The following is a 24686-nucleotide window of genomic DNA, read 5'->3' on the forward strand; positions in this document are numbered from 1 at the left end:
CGTCAGATAATCTGTCATCTTGCACGAACGTTCTAAAAGACGGCAGCCACATGCCATGGGAACTTAGAAGAACGTGAAATCTTTATGAATCAGCGCCATCTACATCCTAGATTTTAGATTCCAGGATAGTAAATTCCATTACTTGTGGTGTGTCTGTATTATAATGTTTTTAGAGATTTAAACCGTGTAAGTATGAAAAAAAAAGAATTATTTATCCTTTTAATTTTAACGTGCAATAGGAAGAATGTGTTTGTATTTCTAAAGCAAAGGGATTATTAAAGAAAGACAGTAACCGTACATTAATTTCAACGATATTCCATATAGTGAATTGGCCTAGTGGTGCATATCACAGATACGATTAAATAATCCTGAGGTCGAGCCCGGACATTGGAAAACTTTTTGTCTTTATTTTATTTTATTTTTTTTTCTCAATTAGTTTCTTCAACTATTACAAAATTAAAAATCTCTTATTTACAAAAAATATGCATTATTATTTTTATAACATAATGGATACTATACTAAAAATACTGTAGCTATTTACTAGATGGCGCTATCACAAGCGTTCCGAAAAAAGTTAGAGTAGCCTATCTATTTCCAATAATACATATTGTAATCTTTGGGCAGCCATCAGTTATGAAAATGCTAGAATTCTAAGCCTCGTCGTATTTAATGAAAAATAAAAAAATAATACAGTGACAATGACATAAATCTACTACGTTCAAAAATAATATTGTGGAAAACAGTAACATTTTGTCTACTACGCTGAAACTTCATAAATTTGCAAATTATACGTTTACAAGTTTAAAATGTAGCAAACACTCAATTTTCAAATAAAAATACAATTTTTTGGGGATTTGAAATTAATGTGTCGTTTATACTCATTGTAATGAATTTATGAATTGATATCTGTCAGCTGTGCGGAGGGAGGGCTAACTGTCAGATGGTGAATAGCAAAGCACAGCGGTAGCGACAATAATTTTAACAAATATGTGTTTTTATTTCCAATTTCACACGCATAGGTAATCGCCGCGCCTCGCTCTAGCCGTAAGACAACAGGGACCGGACGCCGGGCCGCAGCGCACAATGGGCTCCCGAGACAGGGACACCAAGTCCCTTCACGACAAGTTAAAAGTGTTCTTCAAGAAGGGTGCTGCCGGTGGGTAACGGTTACGGTGTGTACTGTGCGGGGTGTGGCGCGCGCTGACCGGCGGCTCTGTGTGCAGCGCCCGCGGCGACGAGCGAGCTGCAGGTGTCGGCCGAGCTGCGGCGCGAGCTGGGCGCCGAGTCGCCGCTGCACCGCCGCCTGCGCGCCGTGCGCGAGCTCAGCGACAGGGTGCTGCAGCTGCGCGTGCAGGACGTAAGTGCGGCCGGCGGCGCGAGCACTGATGGCTCAACGTAGTGTGTGAACTACAGTGGCGTCATAGTTTCCCTCAGTTTGTCAGAATTGTAGGTCTCACGTTTGATATTGTGATCTACTTGTTTATGTCATCTTTTTTTGTTTATATATACATGATATTTAACAAATATTGTTAAAATGTTACAAATATTTTTTTGTTTTGAAATCAAGTCACTATTAATTTGAGCCATCACCCTTCAGTAAAGAGCTCCCAAAACAAAACTTGTATAAAGTTATACCTAAAATATTACAATTATCTGTATCAGGCACCGGATGACCTGAGACAAGCCATAAGTTTCCTTCTTATTCTAGCTCAATGTTTTGTCATATCTATCTTTAATTAATTCCAATCATCCATAATTAATTTGTTCTGTGATTGGGTGTACACTTAATACTTTAATTTTAAAGAAGATCAACCATTCTTCATACTTTATTGAGTTCATATTTGATGAATGTACTTTTACAATAGTTAGTGTCATTTTTCAAAATATATAAATTGTGGAGTGTGTGAGTGTTTATACTATGGAGCTCGGTTATATTGAATGGATTTGAATGATTCCTTTTTTATTTAAATCCTTATGCTACTAAAGCGGGAACTCATTAATATAGGCAGTAATTAAAGGCTTTGCCAAACTTTCATTTCATTAAACATTTTAATCAATTTGGAAAGAAAAAATTCCAAAATTTATTTTTCAATTACTTTTAAATAGCTATAAAATAATTCTAAAAGTCACTTTTGAAGGGCAAAATGGAAAAATAAAATAAAATGCAAATGCATTGTGTTTGTATTAAATGGTTGAGCTAATTAAAAAGATCTCTAGTATATTTTTGTTGTAATTTTATAATAAATTTGGCTGATAAAGGAGACAGTTAAACCTGCACTATTTTCAGAGTAGCTTTTTGAAATAAATACATCATTAGCAACAACATAAGGAATCAAACAAAATAATCATTAATATCCATTTACTATGTTTGGATTCCTTCATTCAACTTAAATAGCAGTTAAATATCCCCTACTAAAAGTATTATGTCATTATACCAGTATGTTGAATGTCAAACAATACAGTAAAGAGAGCAGGGAGTGTAGAGTCCTTTGTATTATTGGACACTAGTGTAAAGATGTAAAGCTAAAACATTATTGTATGTACCCTTTGTTGTAGTGTTTGAGTTGTCTAATCGTTGCAACTAATACATTTATATCTTACCTGCAGGCGACGTGCGTTTCCACCGATGTCATTCTTGTTTTTGTTGTTGGGAATAAGATATAGCACTCTGGGACAGTGTAGGTTCCCAACAGTGAAAGAATTTTACAAATCGGTTCAGTCGTGTCGGAGCCTATTCATTATATACAAACAATCAAATCTTTCCTTGTTATAGTATTAGTATACATAACTATTTAATGTTACTAGAATGTGATATGCCAATAAACTGGACTTGACTCAGCTAATATTGTTGCATTACATCAACTTATCTGTACTAATATTAAAAAAAAAGTTTATTATAAAAAAGTTTGTGGTTTGTAGGGAATCCAAATTTTCCCAGCTGGGCCAATTGAGGTTTTTTTAATTGGTCCAGGTCTGGCTGGTGGGACGCTTCGGCCCTGGCTAGATACCACCCTACGACAAAGACGTACTGTGCCGCCTAGCAATTTAGCATTCCGGCACAATGTCGTGTAGAAACCGAAAAGTGTGGATTTTCAGGTTCAGTAGTTTCAGAGCCTATTCAATGTGAAGAAACAAACAATCAAACCTTTTCTCTTTATAATATAAGTTAATAACTTTCAGCTTGTGCAAGTCCTGTCGTCAGGGATTGCCGGGAGATTGTATGCAGCAATGAGGCCACCTTTGCATGCTACTTTATTAATTTTTAATGTTGTTTACTTATTTTTGTAAATATTAGTTCTTCTTCATGGTGGTACAATGTCGAAGTCTCGTGCTGCTGCCCCTGTTGCTAAACATTGAAATTATGCTAAATGGTCTTTTGGTGCTTGGAATTCTGATCAGTCTGACAATTTATATACATCTAAATAACTTGGGTAACAATGCAGGAATAGGTGACAATGAGATAGCAGACCAACTTGCAAAACTAGGCGCTAACTTCATCATAGAAGATATTCCCGTGAAAGAAAACAATAGTACAGTACAGTGGCAAAGTGTCAACAGTATGGCCATACAAAACAATATTGTACGAAATCTTATTGTTGTGTTCAATGTGCAGAATCACACAAAACGTCTGAATGCAACAGTCGCGCCGCGGCTCGGAGTGACGCGTTCGGAGACCGTTCGTTGTGGTTCCAGGGTGGAGTGGAGAAGATTTGGGCGTGCACGCGGGACCTGCTGGAGGACCCCAACGCGGAGGCGCGCCACGCCGCGCTGGGCCTGCTGCGCTGCGTGGCGGAGGGGCAGGAGCTGTCGCTCATGCGCACCGTGCTGCTGCAGTTCCTGCAGCGCACGCACGCCGCGCACGCGCCCGAGGACGCGGCGCCGCGCCTGCGCCTGCTGCAGGCGCTCACCAACCACGGCAAGGACATCCGCGGCGTGGAGGAGGCGCTGGCGCCCTTCGCGCTGCAGTGGCTGGCGCGCCCGCCGCCGCCGCCGCTGGCGCTGGAGCTGGTCGCGCTGGTCACCAACGTGGTCAAGTTCAACGCCGCGTACCTGGACGAGCACGTGGTGCACGGCGTCGTCAACCACGCCGGCCACCTGGCCGCGCACTCGGCCGACGCGGGCGCCGTCGCCGCCGGGCTGGCGCTGCTGGAGGCCGTGCTGTCGTACTCGCTGCTGCCGCGCGCCGCGCTGGGCGCCTTCGTGGGCGCGCTGTGCCGCACCGTCATCGTGGAGGCGCACTGCCAGAGCAGCTGGAAGCTGATGCGCGGCGTGCTGGGCGCCGACGTGGGGCACGCGGCGCTGCAGCGGCTGCTGGCGCTGGTGCGCGCGGCGGGCGACGCGGCCGACGAGGAGGCGGCGGGGCTGGCGCGCGGCGCCGTGTTCTACGTGAGCATGGCGCTGTGGGGCCCGCGCCGCGTGCCCGCGCCGCTGGCGTCGCCCGGCGCCGTGCTGCCGGCCTTCCGGCGCGCGCTGGCGGCGCGGCACCCCGTGGTGGCGTACGAGGTGGTGGTGGCGCTGGAGAGCCTGGTGGCGCGCGCGCCGCACGAGCTGCACGAGGCCACGTGGGAGCTGCTGCTGGACACGGCGCGCGCCGCGCTGACGCCGCCCGACGAGCTGGTGCGCGCGCGCGTGCACGCGCTGCTGTCGGCCGTGGAGGCGCTGCACGAGGCGGGCCAGTACCGCGGCGACCCCGAGCTGCTGCTGGACCTGCTGGACGAGTGCGGCCACGACCGCCCGGTGAGCTGACAGCTTTATCTTATCTTGGTCTTCAAATGTTCATGAAGGTAAAGAATTGGTTAGATAGGCAATGAATACTTACGGTCGCAGTGTCGCGAGTTGACCTGGGTGGGTTGACCCCAGCTGACGGGCGATATTAAACGTAAGCTTATAGAAAAGTCGTTTTATAGTGTCAATGATTACGTAAATGTATTACATGACAGGCTACTTATGCTATTGTTAAATGATGGTAAACTAAAAAAGGATAAACCTGGCCGAGTTTGTTGTGGGCTCTTCTCGGACCAAGTCGCGTTTGGAACCCTCGTAACTTAAATTTTAAGTTTTCGAATAATTATTATCACTATTATCTTAAGTTTAATATGATTACCTGACATTTCGAAAGAGCTTGTAAACTAAGCCTATTTGTAATTAATGAATTTTGACTTTGATATGAATGTGTATAGTGTAGGTCGAGAATTGTGTATTTCAACAAATGGTCATACGGAAACCAAAAAACACTAATTCACCGACATAACTTTTGCTGCAGCGGTCAGCCATAGACAACAAAAATGGCGGCCGCAGCGCGCGCGTCACAATGTTGCCCGCTCATTTTTCTAAGTTCGCGGCGACAACAATAGGTCTAAAAAGGTGAGAAAAATTAGGATAATTACCGAGAATACCATAAAAACAACCCTATTCTATTTCCTATACAAACGTTTAAAGGGCCTACCCCTTGACTTTTTAGTAGGGGAAGTATAGGGGTAGGGTTGGGGTAGGGTAGGGTTAGGGTTGTGTCCTAAAAACTTGTAGTACATTATTTTATATCAATAGTTTTTGAAGCGCACGCGATGTAAACAATATTTTTAAGTAATTTTGCACACTTTGTGTTTAAGAAACACTTCCCAACAGTCAAACAGTTTGTCAGTCGAAGTCAAAAGTCAGAAACTATTGAACCGATTTTTAAATCGGTTCAATAGTTTCAGGGCCTACCAATAAATACAAACAAATTTTTATAAGGAGGAAAGATTTGCTATCTTTCCTCCTTATAATTTAATAACTGTTTATCTACATAACACCCGGTTTATATTACTTTGGAAATGAATATAAAATTTATATAATAGAAAAAATAACACCAAATGGTTTCCCTAAAATTTACTTAAAATTAAGAACAAACAGCGGCCCTTAGCACCAGACAGGTCTGTCCTGTGATACACACACACATGTGACGGGCGTCCCCCTCCGGCACAGGAGGCGTCCACCATGCGCATGATCACGGAGCGGCTGGCGGCGCTGGGCGGCGGCGACACGGGCGCGGCGCTGCGCCTGGCCGAGCGCTACGTGCGCCACGAGCCGCGCCTGGCCGTGCGCCTGCACGCGCTGGGCGCGCTGCTGGCGCACGTGCGCCGCCACCGCCTGGCGCACGGCGACGAGCTGGCCGAGCGCGCGGGCGCCCTGTGCGCCGCGTGCGCCGCCGACGCCGACGTGGCCGTGCGCGCCGCCGCCGCGCGCGCGCTGCCCGAGCTGGCCAAGCTGTGCGCGCCCGACGCCTGCGTCGACCTCATCGACCAGCTGGAGAAGATCCTCGACCGGCCCTTCGAGATGTACGTCACCGAGGTGTCCATCCCGGCCGACGCCGACACGTCGGACCTGCGCCTGGCCGCCGCCGGCCTGCTGGAGCTGCTGCGCGACAAGCTGCTGCGCGCGCCCGCCGCGCACGCCGCGCGCGCCTTCCTGGCGCTGCTGGGCCACCTGGACCGCCACTACCGGCGCCCGGCGCTGCTGCTGCACCATCCCGCCGTGCGCCTGCAGGTGCTCGACGTGCTGTTCGCGCTGCGCGCCGACGCGCTCAACCGCGTGGGGCTGGGCGACGTGCGCTCGCCGCTGCTGCTGGCCGAGCCGCCCGCGCCGCGCGGCGCCGCGCCCGCCGCGCGCGAGCCGCCGCCCGGCGCCGCGCTGCTGCCCGCGGGCCGCGCGGCGCGCGCGCTCACGGCGGCGCTGGCGGGCGAGGCGGACTGGGCCGTGCTGGCGCACGTGCTGCGCGCGCTGCCGGCGCTGCTGCACGCGCGCGCGCCGTGCCTGGGCCGCCGCGCGCAGGACCTGGACCTGCTGGCCGGCACGCTGTGCGCGCTGGTGGCGGAGCGCTCGCGCCGCCTGCCGCTGTCGGAGCTGCACGCGGCGGCGCTGCCGGCGCTGGCGGCGCTGGCGTCGCACCACGCGTTCCTGGAGCCGCTGACGCAGCAGAAGGTGGTGCGCTGCCTGCTGCGGCACGGCATGGTGCTGCGCGCGCCGCAGCCGTACATCAACGCGCTGACGGTGTTCGCGCTGGAGACGCGCGACACCATGGTGAAGATGCTGCCCGAGGTGCTGCTGGACCTGTCCAAGATCTCGGACACGGAGGCCATCGCCAGCCCCATGCTGGAGTTCCTGTCGACGCTGACGCGGCTGCCGCGCGTGTTCGCGTCGTTCGTGGAGGACCAGTACATGTCGGTGTTCGCCATCCTGCTGCCGTACACCAACCCGTCGCGCTACAACCACTACGTGGTGTCGCTGGCGCACCACGTCATCGCCGCCTGGTTCCTCAAGTGCCGCCTGTCGTACCGCCGCAACTTCGTGCGCTTCATCATCCACGTGAGTGTCGCGCGGTGTCGCGGGGCGTCGCGTCGCGCGCTCGGCGACACTACAGCGAGGCTCTGTCCGCAGGGGCTGCACAACTACATCATCATGCCGTTCGAGGAGCAGCAGGCGTTCAAGAGCAACAACTACCCGCCCGGCGCCAACGAGGACTCCTCCAACCGCCAGCGCAGCTCCAGTCTGGTAACCTTCGCTAAAGCTGTACTCAAACTACTTTTAACACGGTCACTTACATGTACTGTTACTGCAAGAAGGACCTTATTTTTAAAACCATAAGGACCTACAAAATTGTTTATAACAGCTTGTGAGTTTCTTATTATTTTCTATCGGCTACTTCTTGGAATCCATTGTTTGTGGCATTCTAGACATTTCGAGAATTCTAGCGTTTTCTCTTCACTATCTCTAATCTCTTTTCTTCTCGTAGGCACTGACTTCGCTGGGCCGTTTATGGTCAGGGATCGCAAGGGTCATGTTTGCAAAATTACCAAATAATTTCATTTGTATTTTTATTTGTTTTAAATATAAATGCTGTTTCAAAACTAACTAAAAATGCCTATATCCTCACGCTCACTAGATTTATAGCGCGTAGAGGACGCCTTAAGCTAATTTAATGTGACAATGGGACAAATTTTACGTTAGCTGCAAAAGAAACCGTTCAATTCCGAATCATGAAAATGAAATCGCGCAAAGTCTGACGAGGAGGTCTCAAAGAGGAAAACCGCTCCAATGCGCGCCATTGCGCTCACGCTTCATCATTATCAACCCATATTCGGCTCACTGCTGAGCTCGAGTCTCCTCTCTGAATGAGAAAACAAACTAAACAAATAAAATATTTTTCTACAATCTAAAAATGCGTGTTGTTTTTTGATTGGTAGATTTAAATAAGGCTGATACTAATCAATGACCTTGAAGGATAGGTCGTATTCATATGTTTATTTTGGTGATGCCATCTAGGTATTCTCCACACTACGTAACCAAATATTAAAAAACCGGTCAAGTGCGTGTCGGGCCACGCGCAGTGTAGGGTTCCGTAGATTATGTTAGCCCTTTAATCCCTTATGTTTTTCTCAATTTCAAAGCCTTTATTATTCCTTACATTATTACATTAAACAAGTTTTTCAATTAATAAGAGTAACAGTTTTAATTTTTTTTTCTATGTTAGTATATTGTTAGTGTATCTGTTTTAAGTTTAGTATGTTAGTGAGTTAGTCTTATCTCTAATTAATAAAATCTATTTAACTAGTAAGTTGAAATTGAAATTGAGGTATAGCTCGCGTTTCGACCTCTAATATGAAGTCAAACTACTGCTTGCATATTTACTGTGACATTGCTTAGACTGTCAACAGATTAAATACATAGAATATTCGATTACTGATCGATGTTTGGCTGTTTCGTCAAAAGAATCGATTCTTTTTATAAATTGTTTTTATTAAAAATTTGATAAAATTAAGGTTTAAATACTTTCAAATGAAACGTTACTCCATCTTTTACTAAACTACAAGTTTTTGGCCGTTTTTTATGCCATTTAACTACACAAACCGGCATTTTTAGGGAGCTCCTTACAGGACGAAAACGATTACAACGATGAAACATCGATTCTGTAGCAACAGTTTTTATAAACGCATTAGATCATAGATTTTTGATCTTTGCCAGAGGGGTAACGGTTAGCGAACCACGTCCTGTTATTAATGGTCTAAGCGCTCACGGCATCGATGTGCCGGAGCCGACGGGGGCCCGAGCTGCAGACGTCAGAACTTCACAGGACACCGTGCGGCAATCATTAAACCGAATTCGTGTCGCGCCACAATCTTCCTTCTGAGAAGTTTTAGCCTCTAACGCAGCTTCCCAGGGCCAGGTGTATGTTCGGCGGTTCTGCGTACTATAAACGTTTAATATAATACATCTACAACGTAGAAAAAAGAACAGACAACGTAGAAAAAACTTTATTTAGTTTTTTATACCAACTTTCCAATCAACAATTAATTTGAAAGTATAGTGATTTCTTATGTGCGAACGCAAAATCGGTGTAGGCGAGTTCGAGACGAAGCACAGATTCTCACGGTCGAATGAACTGTCCGCAGGGCTCCCGCGCGGTGTCTCGCGCGCCGCTGTCGGGCTCCCGCGGCGCGCCCGCCGCCTTCCACGTGGAGCTGACGGAGACGTGCGTGGACCTGCTGGCGCGCTACACCTTCACGCCCTGCAGCGTCAAGCCGCAGAGGTGCGTGTGTACACATCGCGTGCAGCCGACGGGGGCGTGCGGAGCTGCCGGTCACTGTACTGTCTGCCTGTCCCAGGAGCGACACGGCGGAGTTCCTGTTCAGCGGCGGGCAGGCGTGCACGTGGCTGGTGGGACACAAGCTGGTCACCGTCACCACGTCCGGCTGCCTGCAGAACTCCTTCAAGCAGGGCCTGTGCGAGCGGTGAGTATCCCTGCTTACTATCACACCGACAGTCGCAGTTCGGATCAATGTCTAAGCTATCGGTACGCCTTAGTATTTGTACAAGTCCTCTATCCCACTTCTGATGCGGAGTCGGGTTGACATCAGAAGTGATTTAAAAGGCAAATTATTATTGAACAAAAGCCTATCGAGTCTCACGATTCCCACAAATGCCATGTAACCAAAAGCCCTTATAGTGCACGTGCACGAGTCGCCGCAGTGTGCGGCTGCAGATTCAAAGGTTCCTTCGAAGACACGTCAACAATCCCGTCGCTGCTCGAGCTGCTGACTCCGCCGAACTCTCGCACCGAGATGTTTGAGATTTTTTATCTTGGGCTTGGAAGAACCGAAACAGCTGACCAAGTGACATCAGCTGTGATATTATTGAACACAATACAGTTCATATTTTGAAAATGTTATGTTTAATGTTAGCAAGCTAAGAATGTATGAATTTTCATCTAATTGCGGCAAAATATTTTAAGTAAATTTTGAAATTTTATAATCTTATTTATTTTGCAAACACTCAATCTTTGATATTGACATGTAAATTAGTTAATATTGACCTTATTTACCCGAAATTCTCATAAAAATCAATATAATATTCAAACCTAGTCATCATCCCCATTTGTAAGTAGTAATTAATATGAAGCGTTTTACTTCGTACGTGCGTGCGTGCGTGCGTGCGTGCGTGCTGCGCGCTGTACCCGCGACTGTCGCAGGTGCGCCGCGCTGTGCCGCCAGCACGCCGAGAGCGCCGCCAGCCCGCTGCCCGCCGCGCCCGACGCGCCCGCGCCCACGGTAACTACTGGCAGTGCTGCGACTGACTGACTGATGTAATGACAAGTTAGCCCTTCACTGTCGTGTCAATTAATACTAACAATTGACGATGATTACAATTGATCTAGATCTAAAATCATAAAGGTATAATTGTAGACTTACTTGTAAGTAGTCACAACATGCTATATTATAACTATTAACAATTTAAAGAAAACAAAACCAAGTAGAAATAAAAGAAAAGGAGAAGAAACTATGAATAACAAATAGAATTAAAAATGATATTTTAATAACTAATAACGGAGAAACTAACATTAATGTGAAGTTATTCAACCGAGTAATGTATGTCTCAAGTGGACGCGGGCTCACTCGACAGACGAGGTCGCTCGCTCGCTCGCCGCGCCGGCGGGGGACGGCTGTGTGCCCGCAGGTAGCGCCTCGGCCTACTGAACTTTATGATACTTGACGACCGTTACTCTCTTTGTTCTCGATATATTTTATTAATTAATTATGTAAAAAAAATAGTCAATGTTGATTGAATCTGCGTGAGTGTTTTCGGGGTAACATGAAAATCAGTGTCAGCCGACGTCAGCATCGTCGCGATCGGAAACTCATCGGTAAACATCAAACATAAGAAGACGCAAACATCCGACGTAAGATATAGTAATAGTTTTATGTCATGCAAATCACCATCATTGTTATCCGCAGGTGCAAGTGACCGACGGCACGGAGCCCCCCGGCCCGGCGGCCCCCGGGTCGGTGCCCCCCGGGACGGCGCCCCCCGGCCCGCCCGCGCCGGAAGTCAAGCGGTGAGAACTGACCCTGTACGACTTGGCCTCCACACGCTCACGACCGACGCTGATCAGTAACATAATGATCATTCTACTTCTTGAATTAATGCGCACTTTAAATTAGGTGACTCGATCGTTTTACACCAATTCGTCTATCGGTTTGGTTGTTGTGATTAAGTATTTATATTCTTTTAGGAATTTTTGATTTTTTCTTGTATTTTGTCAAAATTTATGTTGAAATTTACATTATCAAAGTGACAAGTCGTCGGTTTAGTGTTACTTTGTTTATTTTAATTTATGAATCAATAAATTCAGAATAGTTCACATCACAAAAGCGATCGAGTCACTTCGCTCGTAACCGACACTACTCCAAACGAATGTACGATACGATCGGCTCGAGTGTACGACACGATCGCTCACCGCCGCCGCGGGTGACGCAGCTTCGCTTGTCGCTTTGGCATCTCTATGTACTCTGTTTGACTCGAGGACGCGCATCACATACTTCTGGGCGTTTTCACTTCATTTGTACTTATCTGTGTGTGTATTTGTGTAATTGTCTTGTTTGTACTGGTCGTTCGTTTGACGAACTGTGAGCGACACAGACAGGAGCGGACCACGTCCTGGCTGCGCGACACGTTCCCGCGGCACAAATGCGAGTGTTCTGCCAATGCTGAAGATCATTGAAATCCGTTGAGCTGTTTTAGAGATTTCGCGCGCTGATCATGTGTATTGGTTTGTCTAGTTTGTCAATGTTGTAGGTAAAGTTTAAATAATATATATTTAATAAATTTTTTTTCAGTTTATAAATGTTAATTCCATAAATAAAAATATTTTTTTCTAAAAAAATAAATTCGACGAAATCTATAAGGCTTTTAGAAATTGCAGACACTTGCATGTTACTAATTTGACGACGATAAAACCTTCACTGGCAACACAGCGTTGAAACTGTTCAGGTTAGCCGGCGCCCAGCTGCTCCGGCGGGCCGCGCGCCGCGCTCGTGCGGGCGACGATCCGCTAATTTACACCAAATCAATCACTTCGCTAAAGTTGTCGGAAGTGAATGAGCGAGTTTACCTCGCAGACCCATAGCACTCGGAGCGTTTGTCGTAAATGAGTGCACGTCGCCCGAGCGCGCGCGGCAGCTGACGGCGCCGTGTGTTGTAGCTACAGCAAGTCCTCGCTGCAGCACAGCCGCTCGGCCGAGACCTCCTGCTCCTCCCTGTCCATCTCCGAGCTGCAGCCGCCCTCCAGCGGACACACCACCAGGTCGGCGCCACCTCCCGCACCCCGCCACCCCACCGTGCCCTCCCCCGCGTACCGCTGCCCGCTAGCCGGACCTCACAGACAGACGGACAGATTTTATGTTCATGTCATTTTAAAATTGAGCCTTCGCTCTAAAATTGAGCCTTCGTGAATTGGAAGGCTCATGGAATCGCTTGCACGTCACACGCTGACGAATGATAAAAATCAAAATCATAAAATTACATCTTCAACTGTTTACAGACCGGCGACCTTGAGGTGGAGAAAGTCTATATATATTATAAAGAGTGATCTAACTAAAGCTTCTGATAAATGAGATTTGAACCCCTCGCCGGTGCGCCCGTCGGCCGTTACAGTCCGTTGAAGTTACATTTATCAGAAGCACATCAAATAATTAAACTTGTTTTGTTGCAAATAGAATTCCTATAACTTTGGTCAAGTAACAAATTTACATATAGTCGTAGAACAAGAAGACCAGCCCGCGCCCGAATGTCCGCCCCCGCCCCCGCCGCCCCTCTCCTCTCCAACTTTTATATTCACAAATGTCTATTTTCGGCTTCGTCTGCCTTGCCATGTTTTGTTCTTGCTTTGAAAAAATTCAGCTTCCAAAAATATGCTCACTTGCACGAAACTCCTACTTACGTGTATCCTCGTAGATCGTGTTGTGTTTGACACTGATGATTGTGATGTACTGCACAGTTTAATCGTCGTCTGAACATTACCGGAGCCTGAATTGTCAATATTTGAGTAAACTACTTCTTTTGTCAAATTCGATTCAAAATGAATCAATCCATCAATAAATTAAAAAAATGTTTTATTAAGTTGGGGAAAAAGTAATCCATTTTTTTTCGGTAGATGGCTTCGACATCTCGAAAAGAATTCATCAATGATTAGCATGGTTATGCTCATTCTAAAGGCTACATTTCTTGGCAAAAAAAATGTATTGCTGTTTTTTATTTGGTTTATTCGGTTTTGTTCATGTAGTTGTAGCATCGCCCAAGAGCTGAAGAATGGCCATAGAGCAGTTATTAGCCGTTTGCACAAGAGTGGACTTAACAAAGCTTGATGTTTGTGTGCTACATCAAAAAGGTCAAAAAACATGACGGGTCGGGTATCTCTCTTCAGAGCTATAGCCAAACTGAATATAACTGGTCAGAAATGGTCAACAGAAGAAGAGTCGTTTTCTATGAGGACAACGCCAGGCCACATACGACTATAGTGACTCGGCAAAAACTTTGTGAGCTTGGTTGGAAAATTTTGATGTATTTATTATAATATAGATACCGACCTTGCACCACGCTATTACCATCTTTTTCCTGCATTGCAGAAATTACGTAGTGATGAATATTTTAGAGAAGACTACAAAAAACAAACGGAGTTTTTTGCCAATTAACACCAAGACCTAACATGAAAGATACATTGAGGCTACCCTTAAAATGGAAACAGATTAAAGAACAAAACGGTGTACATTTGAGCTAAATCGTTACGTACGTTAAAAAAATCTTGAAATTCATTAAATCACGTAACAAATGAATTACTTTTTCCCCGTCCTATTATTTTACTAAAAAAATTTCGACGTTCACCCTAAAGACTCGATTTGTATTTCTCGGAGTAATTCGAGACGAATTTGTCAACTTAAATTGTGAAACGTAAATTGATAAAATCGCGTGTTACAAAGTGAAACCCTCCGTTTGCTTCTGTCGGAGCGTTCGTTTACTCGACGGTTGCGCGTCGGGCTCGGGTACGTGTCGGACCGTCGGCCGCTCACTTATTTGGCGCTTCGTCAACGTTTATTTTGTGTTCGCAATAGATGTTGTCATGTGCCTGTGTGTCACTCCGCTACAGTGGCGCGTCGGTTTCAGGCAAAACTCGGCGGAGAACAACAAGACCGCGGACCCCATCGCCGACGCTCTCAACCAGTTCACGCAGCGGTTCGAGAAGATATCCAAAGAAGTGGTGAGTCTTCGCTGTTCTCGTTGCATTTACTAGTTTCGGCGAGAAATCCTCCTTCGCTGACATTACTTTCTACGTTAATAATAATGAAAAAAAATTATGAAGTAAAACTTCTTTACGCACCCTTGACTTGGGCAGTGAATAAATTAATGAGTTGCGAAAAATTTAACCGGGCGAGGGTTTTGAGATGCGTACTGCCATCCACAGGCACAGTGAAACAGTGTTTGTAATTCAAAGTACCAGTTGATGGCGTTCTTTGAAAACTTTGAAACGACCCCTTTTTGTAAACTTCGAGAACCTGTTGCTGTTCAGTTACGCCTGAGGCGTATTTTTGACAGCAGGTTTACTTCAATCGTGTCGGGTACAGCTCACTCGTTTTGTTGTAAGGAGGACGAGAGCGCGGGCTGGTCGCGCGTGGGCGAGCTGGCGGCGGCGGGCTCGTGCCCGTGCTGGTGCGCGCGCTGGGCCGAGCTGCACGTGCGCTCGCCCACCGGCGACGTGTCGTGGCTGCTGCGCATGCAGAACCATGTGAGTGTCGCACGGCGGCTGCTCAACATGTTTGTTGTTCACTATTTGACGCTTTCTTTGGAATTTTGGGAAGTTTATAGTTGAAAAAGGAGAATTTGTATATTAGAAGGTTTCTTGTCCCGTTGCTCAGTTATAATATCCGTGGCCAAAAAACTGACTTTACTAATAATTGAATTCCTCATTTCGTCCACCGCCTCGTGGACTAACCGTGTCCAGCGCCATGTGAATGCTAACGGCCGCCGCCTGCCGCAGATGAGCTCGTCGCAGCTGCAGGAGTGGCCGCTGCAGGACGTGCTGGCGCTGCTGTCGCCGCCGCTCAGCGCCGACCTCTCCAGCGGCGTCGGCGACTCGCGCCCCGACCTGGTGCGTGCCCCTCCCTACTCGGCCGCGGGCTGCTCATTGTTGAAGTACAACTTGCTTACACACGCTTCGACACGGGGAGCTAACTGGGGACTGCGATACAGCAAGTGTAATGTGTTTATTCTTTTAACGGTACAATTGTGAACTGCCCAGTGGGAGCTGGTGTTAAGCAAGTACGACACGAGAGATGGCGCCACTGACCGCTACTCATTTTTAAGTTTCTTATTCATGCATTATTTTATTTTTGAAAGAAATTCTCATTCAGTCGTGCGGTCTAAAGTGCACTCATTTTCGATGTTCCTCTGCTGCTGCGACGTTGTACCGACGCGGCCGCTGGAGACGCGCGTCCGTCGCGTGTTGTGTCGCTCGCTCCCTGACGCGTGTTGTGTCCGCAGAGCTCGGAGGGCTCGCCGCGCCTGTCGCGCTCGGCGTCGCAGCGCTCGCACGCGCCCGACTTGCACAAATCCAGGTGAGCTCGCTCGTATCAAGCGTAGCTGAATGTTGATTCCCACGAGTACAGGAGTTCACCAGACGTGTCTCTGTGCAGCTCCGACTCGGTGGTGGGCACGGGCGCGCGGCTCGGCACGCAGCCCATCAACATCCCCGGCTCGCCGCAGCGCCAGAGCTCGTCCAGCACCACGGACGACGACGACATGCTGCTGGTGGTGCCCGAGGGCAAGTCGCGCCACCCCGTGCGCCGCTCCAACTCCTCGCCCGAGATGTCGTCCTCGTGGAAAGGCGCGCCGCTGCACGACTGCGAGCTGACGGTGGACGTGGACGACCTCATCCTGCTGCCCAGCTGCGAGCCCACGTGCGTACCGCCCGCTGCCCCCGCCCCTGCCACTCCCCCGCTCCAACTCCTCGCCCGAGATGTCGTCCTCGTGGAAGGGCGCGCCGCTGCACGACTGCGAGCTGACGGTGGACGTGGACGACCTCATCCTGCTGCCCAGCTGCGAGCCCACGTGCGTACCGCCCGCTGCCCCCGCCCCTGCCCCTCCCCCGCTCCAACTCCTCGCCCGAGATGTCGTCCTCGTGGAAGGGCGCGCCGCTGCACGACTGCGAGCTGACGGTGGACGTGGACGACCTCATCCTGCTGCCCAGCTGCGAGCCCACGTGCGTACCGCCCGCTGCCCCCGCCCCTGCCCCTCCCCCGCTCCAACTCCTCGCCCGAGATGTCGTCCTCGTGGAAGGGCGCGCCGCTGCACGACTGCGAGCTGACGGTGGACGTGGACGACCTCATCCTGCTGCCCAGCTGCGAACCCACGTGCGTACCGCCCGCTGCTCCCGCCACTGCCCCTCCCCCGCTCCAACTCCTCGCCCGAGATGTCGTCCTCGTGGAAGGGCGCGCCGCTGCACGACTGCGAGCTGACGGTGGACGTGGACGACCTCATCCTGCTGCCACAGGACTAAAAAAACAATTTAACAGGATGTTACAAGTAATTTAAATAGTAACAACAAATACAGAGACACTGTAAGCGTGTACTCGTGTCCCCCGCAGGAGCGCGCCGCTGACCATGCACGCGACCAAGAAGGTCAACAAGAAGAGTGACATGCGCGTGTCGTGCGAGGCCATCCCCGAGGAGATGTGCGGCACCAGCCCGCAGCCCGCGCCGCCGCCGCAGCCGCCGTCGCAGCCGCAGCCGCAGCCGCAACCGCAACCGCAGCCGCAGCCGCACCCGCATCTCATGACCTACAAATCTGATCCCGGTGAGTGAGTCACTGTTCTTAAAGTCCTGCAAACACATTATCTTTCAGCCTTTATTCACAATTCTTCCGTGCTCAGTCAGACAGATGTCACCAGAATGTCATCTACAAGCGTACCGATTATCATATTAGTTATCGACATTACAGCGCGTCATCTAGTTGAAAAGCGTGACATTTCGTCGAGACCGTTGGTATTCTCGTCGATCGCTACTCTGACCCTGTAATCGAACGCTTCCTTAACAATGCAATGCTTTTTACTGCGTTAACTGTGTCTTGACTTTACAAATTGTTTACATAAAATACGTTTACGCCACGCTGCCGCTGACATCATTCTATCGATGCGAGAAGTCGATATCGCCTATACTTGCCTTCCCAACCAGTGTTAGTGTCTTTACAAAATAAACTGAAACTTACTTATTTACTTGAAATAAACTAATTTTGATTTTTTTTTTACTTTTATTTAAAATTGGAACTGCGTGCAGGCACGTCGGGGCCGGAGAGCGAGGGCGAGGCGGGCGCGGACGCGAGCGGCGCCGCGCACCACCAGCTGCAGAAGGTACGTGCGTGCGGCGTGCGGCGCGCGGCGCGCGTGCGGTGCGCAGCACGCAGCGTAGTAACTCGCGCGATGTCCGCAGACGAGCAGCGACAGCCGCGTGGTGCTGGCGGCGCAGCAGCCGGCGCGGGCGGACGCGCGCGACGAGCTGCCGCCGCTGGCGCGCTCCAAGCGCTCCAACACCATCTCCGTCATGAGCCCCACCAGGAGGAGCCGGTACGTGAACCGCAGAGTGTGCAGCACTCGCTTGCTGCGACTGAGCACGATTTATACGTTTAAAACTTGCTTAGCTAAATATTGATTTGGGTGAGGCTTTCGATATTATTTCTCATAAATAAATTAAAAATTAAAATAAACTGAAGATATATGCGTATAGTATCACTGACATTGCATTGAATTACTTCGTTAACGTTGCGTTCTTAACAACCGTAAGTGCTTTGTAAAGGTTGGCAATATGTGTGTGTGGTGAACTATTCAATTTGGGGTGTCCCAAGGGGGTGTTCTGGGGCCTGCAATATTTAACGTTTACGTTAATGACTTCGACTCGCAAGTGACTGATTTAAAGGCTGTTTTTTGCGAATAATACTTGACGTTTCTTCAGGGAGCTGCGGAACAGCGCGGCGGCGAGCGCGGGCGGCGCGACGAGCGCGAGCGCGGCGGCGGGCGCGGCGGCGGGAGCGGCGGCGGGCGCGGCGGCGGTGGGCGGCGGCGTGTCGCCGTCCTTCGTGTTCCTGCAGCTGTACCACAACATGAGCACGTACCCCATCTCGCCGTCCGTGCCAGGTACCGCTCGCCCGTCTCCCCGCCTCACTCGGGAGGATGACTTGCGGCACGTTTCAGCGAGAAGCTAGTTTCGTCTATGAATCTCGTGAAGCGTGATAGGTTAGATATCTTGTATCTCGGGGAAGTGATAACGCAGGTTTGGGTCGAGGTCGGTGTGTCGTTCAAATACAGAATACCCAAAGGAAACCTTTCGGGTTATAAAGTTATTAAATAAAAAAATAATGTTTTGTATATTTTCACCATTATTATTATTATATTTTCACATTACAAAGCTTATTTTATACCCTATGATCCGAAAAATTATTAAAAAGGTAATATTGTAAGGAATCTATTTAATGTTAGTTAGTTAGATGATGAAAATTATAAAGATATCGAAGGAGGTAATGTAAGTCGGCGACGGGAAGTCGTAACGTAGAGAGAGACGGCAGTAGTCCGCGGTACAGTACGGCGCGTGTGCAGGCGAGGCGGTGGCGCCGCCCAGCGCGCTGAGCGAGCGGCCGCTCAAGGTGTCGGGCGAGCACCACGAGCGCACCATCAAGAACCTGGACCTGGTGCCGCCCGTCGAGACATACAAGGTATCCACTCATTTACTCATTATGATAATAGTCGCTCGTTTTCATGAAGTCTTTTATCTGTATTGTATGGAAGAACGCAGCGAGAAGTCGGTTCCGGCTTATGCTTTAGTGAATGAATGTGGTGTATAAGAATTTTGTTTATATCATGTTCGTCATGTCATGGATACCGCCAATTTGTCGAGAATTAGAACATGAATAGCTCAAGAAGAAGCTATTTTGAATACTGTGACAACCAATCGTGGCCGCTGTGTGCAGGTGGGCGTGCTGTACGTGGGGCGCGGCCAGCACGACGACGAGGTGGCCATCCTCAAGAACGAGTACGGCAGCGTCAGGTACGGCTGCGGGCGGCCGGCTCGTGCCGAGGCTTTGTACAGGTTGTCCCGTAATCAGTAGATAACACGCAAATGGTAAATACGCCACCTAATTATCTAAATCTAATTTGAATTGTTTTGAGAATATCCCTGTGACGTGGTGGTGTGGAAAATTCAGATCTTTAAAATCCTAATTACGACAGCTACAACATTGAAAAACTGATTCAAGGTAAAAAAAATTGGAAAATCCGAAATACTACAAAACTAAGTGTAAATTACAGATTTTGCACAAGTGAGAAGAAAATAATTTATTAAATTTTTTGCAGCGAAGGGATCGTTACTGTTTTAATCTTTTAATCTTTCTAAACAAATTTGTCATAGACAAGATCAATGACGTTGTACAAAATAATTAATATTTACAGATGATGTACTTGTAATCATCCTATTGAGTGCCGAAATTAGGACATCTTTTGATAAATCGCTAACCACTTCCAAGTTCAAACATTTATAGCGAAAACTTATGAAAATACATAGATGGCACTTGAAGTTTTTGTACCACGACCCTTTCTATTTAACACTGAATGCGGCCCCCGAAATCCTACAGTATGAAATGGAAAAACAGGCGTCACATGCTGTTCATATAAGTTTCCCATCACCGGAGCCGTCGTTGGCCCGCGGTGGCCATACTGTTTCTCTAATAGAATACAAAACCTGAGGCCCCGAGTGCTTCAGCCGAAACAATACTTTTATTAAATGATGCTTACTGTCTGGAATGATCAGGTGTCTCTGGTCGTTCCCGCGCGCTGCTGCATCGAGCTGATCGTCTACTCGTATTATTTTGTCTTCGTCGAAAAAAGAACTTAGGGCTGCGAGTTTACTCTTAGTGCTGATGGGTATTTTACACAATGGATGGATGAATATGGTGTTTGTAAGTGATATTATGATCGTCATGATATTTGTGGGACGCTGTGGTTGCGTTCCGTCGCGATACTACGGAGGGTTTAGGATTTCTTCTAAAGATTTTTGTATTTTTTTTTGTGGTCCTGTAACGGTCGCCAATTATGTAAATTCGATTTATTAGAATTTTTGCAGCGGAGTGACCATTACTATTTTTATTTGGTATGTTTATACAAAATTGACATAGACAAGATAAATGACGTTTGTACCTACAATTTGCGTTTTATCCATTGATCACGGGACACCCTGTATTACCATTCGCTAGTATGCCGTCACTTAGACTCAGTCGGATGCACCGTGCGCAGGTACATGGAGTTCCTGCGCCAGCTGGGCACGCTGGTGCCGCTGGAGGGCGCGGAGGAGCCCAACCTGTTCCTCAACCTGGAGAAGGGCGGCAAGGACGGGCGCTACACGTACGTGTGGAGCGACGACATCATGCAGGTGCTGTTCCACGTGGCCACGGCCATGCCGAGCCTGGCGCGCGACCCGCACTGCAACGAGAAGCGCAAGTACATCGGCAACGACTTCGTGTCCATCGTGTACAACGACTCGGGCCACGACTTCAACATCCTCACCATCAAGGTGAGCGTCGCCAGGAAAATCACATTAATGTTTCCTGTATGTGCTACTTCTGATCACCTTGAAGGCTGATTGGCCTGTATAGTTAGTATGAGATTGTCGACACATTGCTCGCTTGCGCAGGGCCACTTCAACCTGTGCATCGTGGTGGTGGAGCCCATGGAGCACGGCATGCACCGCGTCACGCTCAAGAGCAAGGACGAGCGGCTGCGCGGCAAGTTCCTGGCGCACGTGGAGCCGCAGTGCGTGTCGGACGGCAACGTGGCGCTGCTGGCGCGCCAGCACGCGCTGCACGCCGCGGTGAGTGACGACACTTGTGTGTGTGTGTGCATCGTGTGGTGGAGCCCATGGAGCACGGATAACCCAAAGTAACGGATGATTAGTTAACTCGCCGCTCACAAACGGGGTAATATCTCTAAAGTGAACCACGCTCTGCTACCAAAAAAGTATGTATCAGCCCGTCCGTGTTCCCTTCAAATCTGGGGCCCTCAGTCGGGGTATCGGGACACGAACCACCCAGACGTTGCGCTACACAGCGGTCGAGATTGAGAGGTAATGTAAATATTTATGTATCTCACCAACGCGTCCAGTTCAAGGCCAGACCCTCCACAAGCAAAGTACGTCAAGACAGCACAGACACAATAACAATTAATAAAGTATATATTTCACGAGCATAAAACATACACCTCTTCCAACCGCCAACAATACAGTGTACAAAACCGACAAACAAGCTAACGAGCTCGACAACGATAATTTATTTTAGGCTTCACAAACAAGGTTCATCTAAATCACAAAAATCACTCGGGAATTGGCTTCAATAAAACGCGCAAACAACGAGTGTCCCTCGTCCACAACACACGACTGGCGGACGCGCCGGCGGCGTGCCTGCGCCTGCACCCGCCCCGCACAGCCCGACGAGGCTAACGCGTCGCTTCCTCCGCAGCTGGCCTCGCAGATCTCGCAGTCGCTGAAGCCGGGCGGCGAGGCGTACGCGTCCAACTCGCTGGAGCGCCTGCGCCTCATCAAGCGGCTGCGCGCGCGCGCCGAGGCGGAGCGCCAGGCCGCCGCCGCGCGCGCGCCCGCGCCCTACGCCGCCGCGCCCGAGCGCCACCGCCGGGTCGCCATCGACGACTTCAACGACTACACCTAGAGCGCGCCGCAGCGGCGGAGGTTCACCGGCTGCGCGCACCGCGTGCACTCTTTCACTTTTTCGTTGCGTAATTAAGTTGGTGCGTCGGCCACACATCCGTCGTGACGTCACACTCCGGAGCGAGCCGCCGAGCGAACGGTGCGAGTCTGTACGGCGGACTGGTGAACGCCGTTCGAGCTCCGCGTATGCACGCCGAGCGCACGCAGCGACCGTTCCGATCAACTCCATCACCGACCGGTGACGCCGCAGCACATCACGAGCGGCTCGACCCGTGCGAGCGATTTAATTATCATTTTATCATCAAAAGTAAAACTAAAACTAGTCAAAAGATTTGTTATTTTTGTTGAATAACTTTTTTAATACATGTCGTCACCCCTGGCGGGCCCAACTTGATGTATCAGCTTCCCCCCCCCCCGCACCCCCGCGGGCTCGCCCCGCGCCCCGCACCCCCGCGCGCTGGTGCACGTTTCGCTGCTGTTCCTGGACTATCAAATAAAATACGACATCAATGATTAAATGTCAAAGAAACTTGACTTTATGTTTTTATTAGCAATTGGCAATATATAAAGTTATATAAGGATATTCAAGTGTATAAAGTTGCCACGTCACGTGGAATACTGTACAGGAGTCCGTAGACTGCGGCGCGGGCGAGCGGCGCGCGGTGCAGTTCGCAGCATCACTGCGATCTGTGCGATACGATGAGACTTCAGATTGAGCACAATTACATCCCCAAATATGAAATAAGGAGCCGGACTGATCGACTGATATAATCAGTGGTGATCAGAACAAATAACACCTCGTGAGCCTTAACCTTATATGTACCTACTTGGATAAATTCATCAACAATGCTACTCGTAGCTACATACGATGTCTTTTGTTCTAGTTGTCTCGTCGCTTCACACGTTCAACAAACTTCACTTAACGCATTAGCGTCGCTGTTTTGCAAACAAAGCATAATATAAAATGTCAACTTGGGTACTTTCGTAGATAGATTGTTGTATATTGCACAAACACAGTCAGTTCCCCCGTACCGTTCGTCCGAGTCGCGCCGCTGCTCGCGAGCCGTGCGCTCCGTCCGGCGGAAGTCTCTCTTGTGATGACATGAATTGAAGCGCCGCCGACGATTACATTAACAGATACTTTGAACTGCGAGTTCAGCTTCCGTGCAGCCAGAGTGTCAGAGAAGTTCTTTAACTTTCAGTAAACATTAGTATTTGAACGTGTAAATCCTATTCTCCGTCCCGGTGTTCGTCACTCGTCACCGGCAAAGATCGCTCGCGGTGCGGCCGCGGGGGTGAGGCGCGGGCGGGGGCGCGACTACCTCGACGTTACTGAACTATGTATAATCTGACTATCGATAGGTAATAGACACAAAAGTAACGTTTACACGACCCACTTGTAATATTTTCTACCTTTTGTGAGATGTGATAATAGTGTAGCGATTGAATAAATAACATGGTAATGATATACACGGCTGGTTTTTGTACAACGCTTCGCTTACGAATCGAGAGGAGATTGTCGCATACGCTCACGGTGCGTGCGCTCGCGGTGCGTGCGCTCGCCGGGCGCGCGGGTGCGGCACCGCGTGCGTGCGCGCTGACCAATAGATAATGGATTATTCACAGAATATATGATCTTAACTACTTACCTATGTAGGTAAGTCAATAGCGTGTAAGAAGAAGTTTGATAAAGGCGTCCGGTTGACCGCTGTCGGAACTCGGGTGTATGCCGCAACACGCGCAGAGCGAGCACGACTAATATAATAGAGCACGAATAATTGTCGTACGGGCGGCAAATGTTGTGCAAATATATCTGTTTGTGCGTTTATGCTGCACGGCTAAGTTGAGACAGGACAGAGACCGGCGCGTGACCGGCCCGTGCCCGGCGCGTGACCGGCGCGCGGCTCGCTGTTTTTAAGTGAGCTTCGGTCTTATTCTGTGAATTAGTGCTACAACAACAGACTTAACACTTCGCGTACGAGTAGGTTTTAAAATTAAGGCGATTTGAAAAATAAAACTATAGTTAGTTTCCTAACGCTATAGTGTCAAAATGCCCGTGAACTTGGGACTTGTTTGTTGTTCCGTTGCCGAGCAGCGTCCACTGCACGAGCGGCCGACGCTGCCTGCAGCGAGCAGCTGCGGCCGACTCGCAGCATGTAGAGGCACGATGTAATGCACTGGCAACTATGTAATTACGTTAACGAAATGAATGTTTTATGAGTTATTGTTTACGGTTCATTATTGTTTTCTATTCTATATTCGGAGTTGACTACGAGTATGTAGCTCGTCGCTGGCGCGCGCTCACTTGTACGATGTACACAATGTCAGTGATGTGTACCATTCGTCAAACTGTACGCTTTGAGCGAACAGGTGTAGTAGCCCCGCTGTAAAGGTGCACCTCGTGTTCGGAGCGAAGTACTGGTTTGGCGCCCAGATACATATACGGAGAGTCCGCCGAGGGACTGCGCCGCTCGTGGGCTCAGCGCGTGCCCAGCGCTGGGCGCTGCAGTCATTGTGTTTAGGCATTTCGTGTTAAAATATTTTATGTAGCAATTTATTTCCTGACGAAAGATTTTGTAATCGAATAAATGATGGCTATTTTTACCATGTTTTATTTTTATTTG

At 48.9% G+C, this 24686-nt stretch overlaps 1 protein-coding gene across 2 annotated transcripts; it reads left to right on the forward strand.

Moving 5' to 3' along the window:
* Positions 1-709: 709 nt before the first annotated feature.
* Positions 710-24664, forward strand: LOC112051462 (tuberin). Of its 2 annotated transcripts, XM_052884358.1 has the most exons (24): positions 710-1156; positions 1224-1357; positions 3694-4737; positions 5965-7344; positions 7417-7530; positions 9429-9565; positions 9642-9767; positions 10505-10583; positions 11268-11368; positions 12515-12616; positions 14473-14566; positions 14951-15091; positions 15344-15454; positions 15847-15920; positions 15999-16262; positions 16950-17158; positions 17638-17711; positions 17791-17924; positions 18310-18491; positions 18951-19066; positions 19322-19398; positions 20640-20916; positions 21037-21213; positions 21857-24664. In XM_052884358.1, the coding sequence occupies exons 1-24, from the start codon at positions 1084-1086 to the stop codon at positions 22061-22063; spliced, it is 5427 nt and encodes a 1808-aa protein (XP_052740318.1). In that variant the 5' UTR covers positions 710-1083; the 3' UTR covers positions 22064-24664. The 2 variants fall into 2 exon arrangements, with proteins under 2 accessions (XP_052740318.1, XP_052740319.1); XM_052884359.1 differs by lacking the exon at positions 12515-12616 and having other exon boundaries at positions 713-1156.
* Positions 24665-24686: the final 22 nt, after the last annotated feature.

Source organism: Bicyclus anynana, chromosome 11 (genome assembly GCF_947172395.1).
Source record: "Bicyclus anynana chromosome 11, ilBicAnyn1.1, whole genome shotgun sequence".
Lineage (NCBI taxonomy): Eukaryota > Metazoa > Arthropoda > Insecta > Lepidoptera > Nymphalidae > Bicyclus > Bicyclus anynana.

Bases quoted from the DNA above. Each gene is read 5' to 3' on its own strand.
- LOC112051462 (XM_052884358.1), top strand. From the start codon at position 1,084: ATGGGCTCCCGAGACAGGGACACCAAGTCCCTTCACGACAAGTTAAAA. The intron at 9,768-10,504 runs GTGAGTATCCCT...CGACTGTCGCAG, and splicing joins AAGCAGGGCCTGTGCGAGCG to GTGCGCCGCGCTGTGCCGCC. The intron at 14,567-14,950 runs GTGAGTCTTCGC...TTTTGTTGTAAG, and splicing joins AGAAGATATCCAAAGAAGTG to GAGGACGAGAGCGCGGGCTG.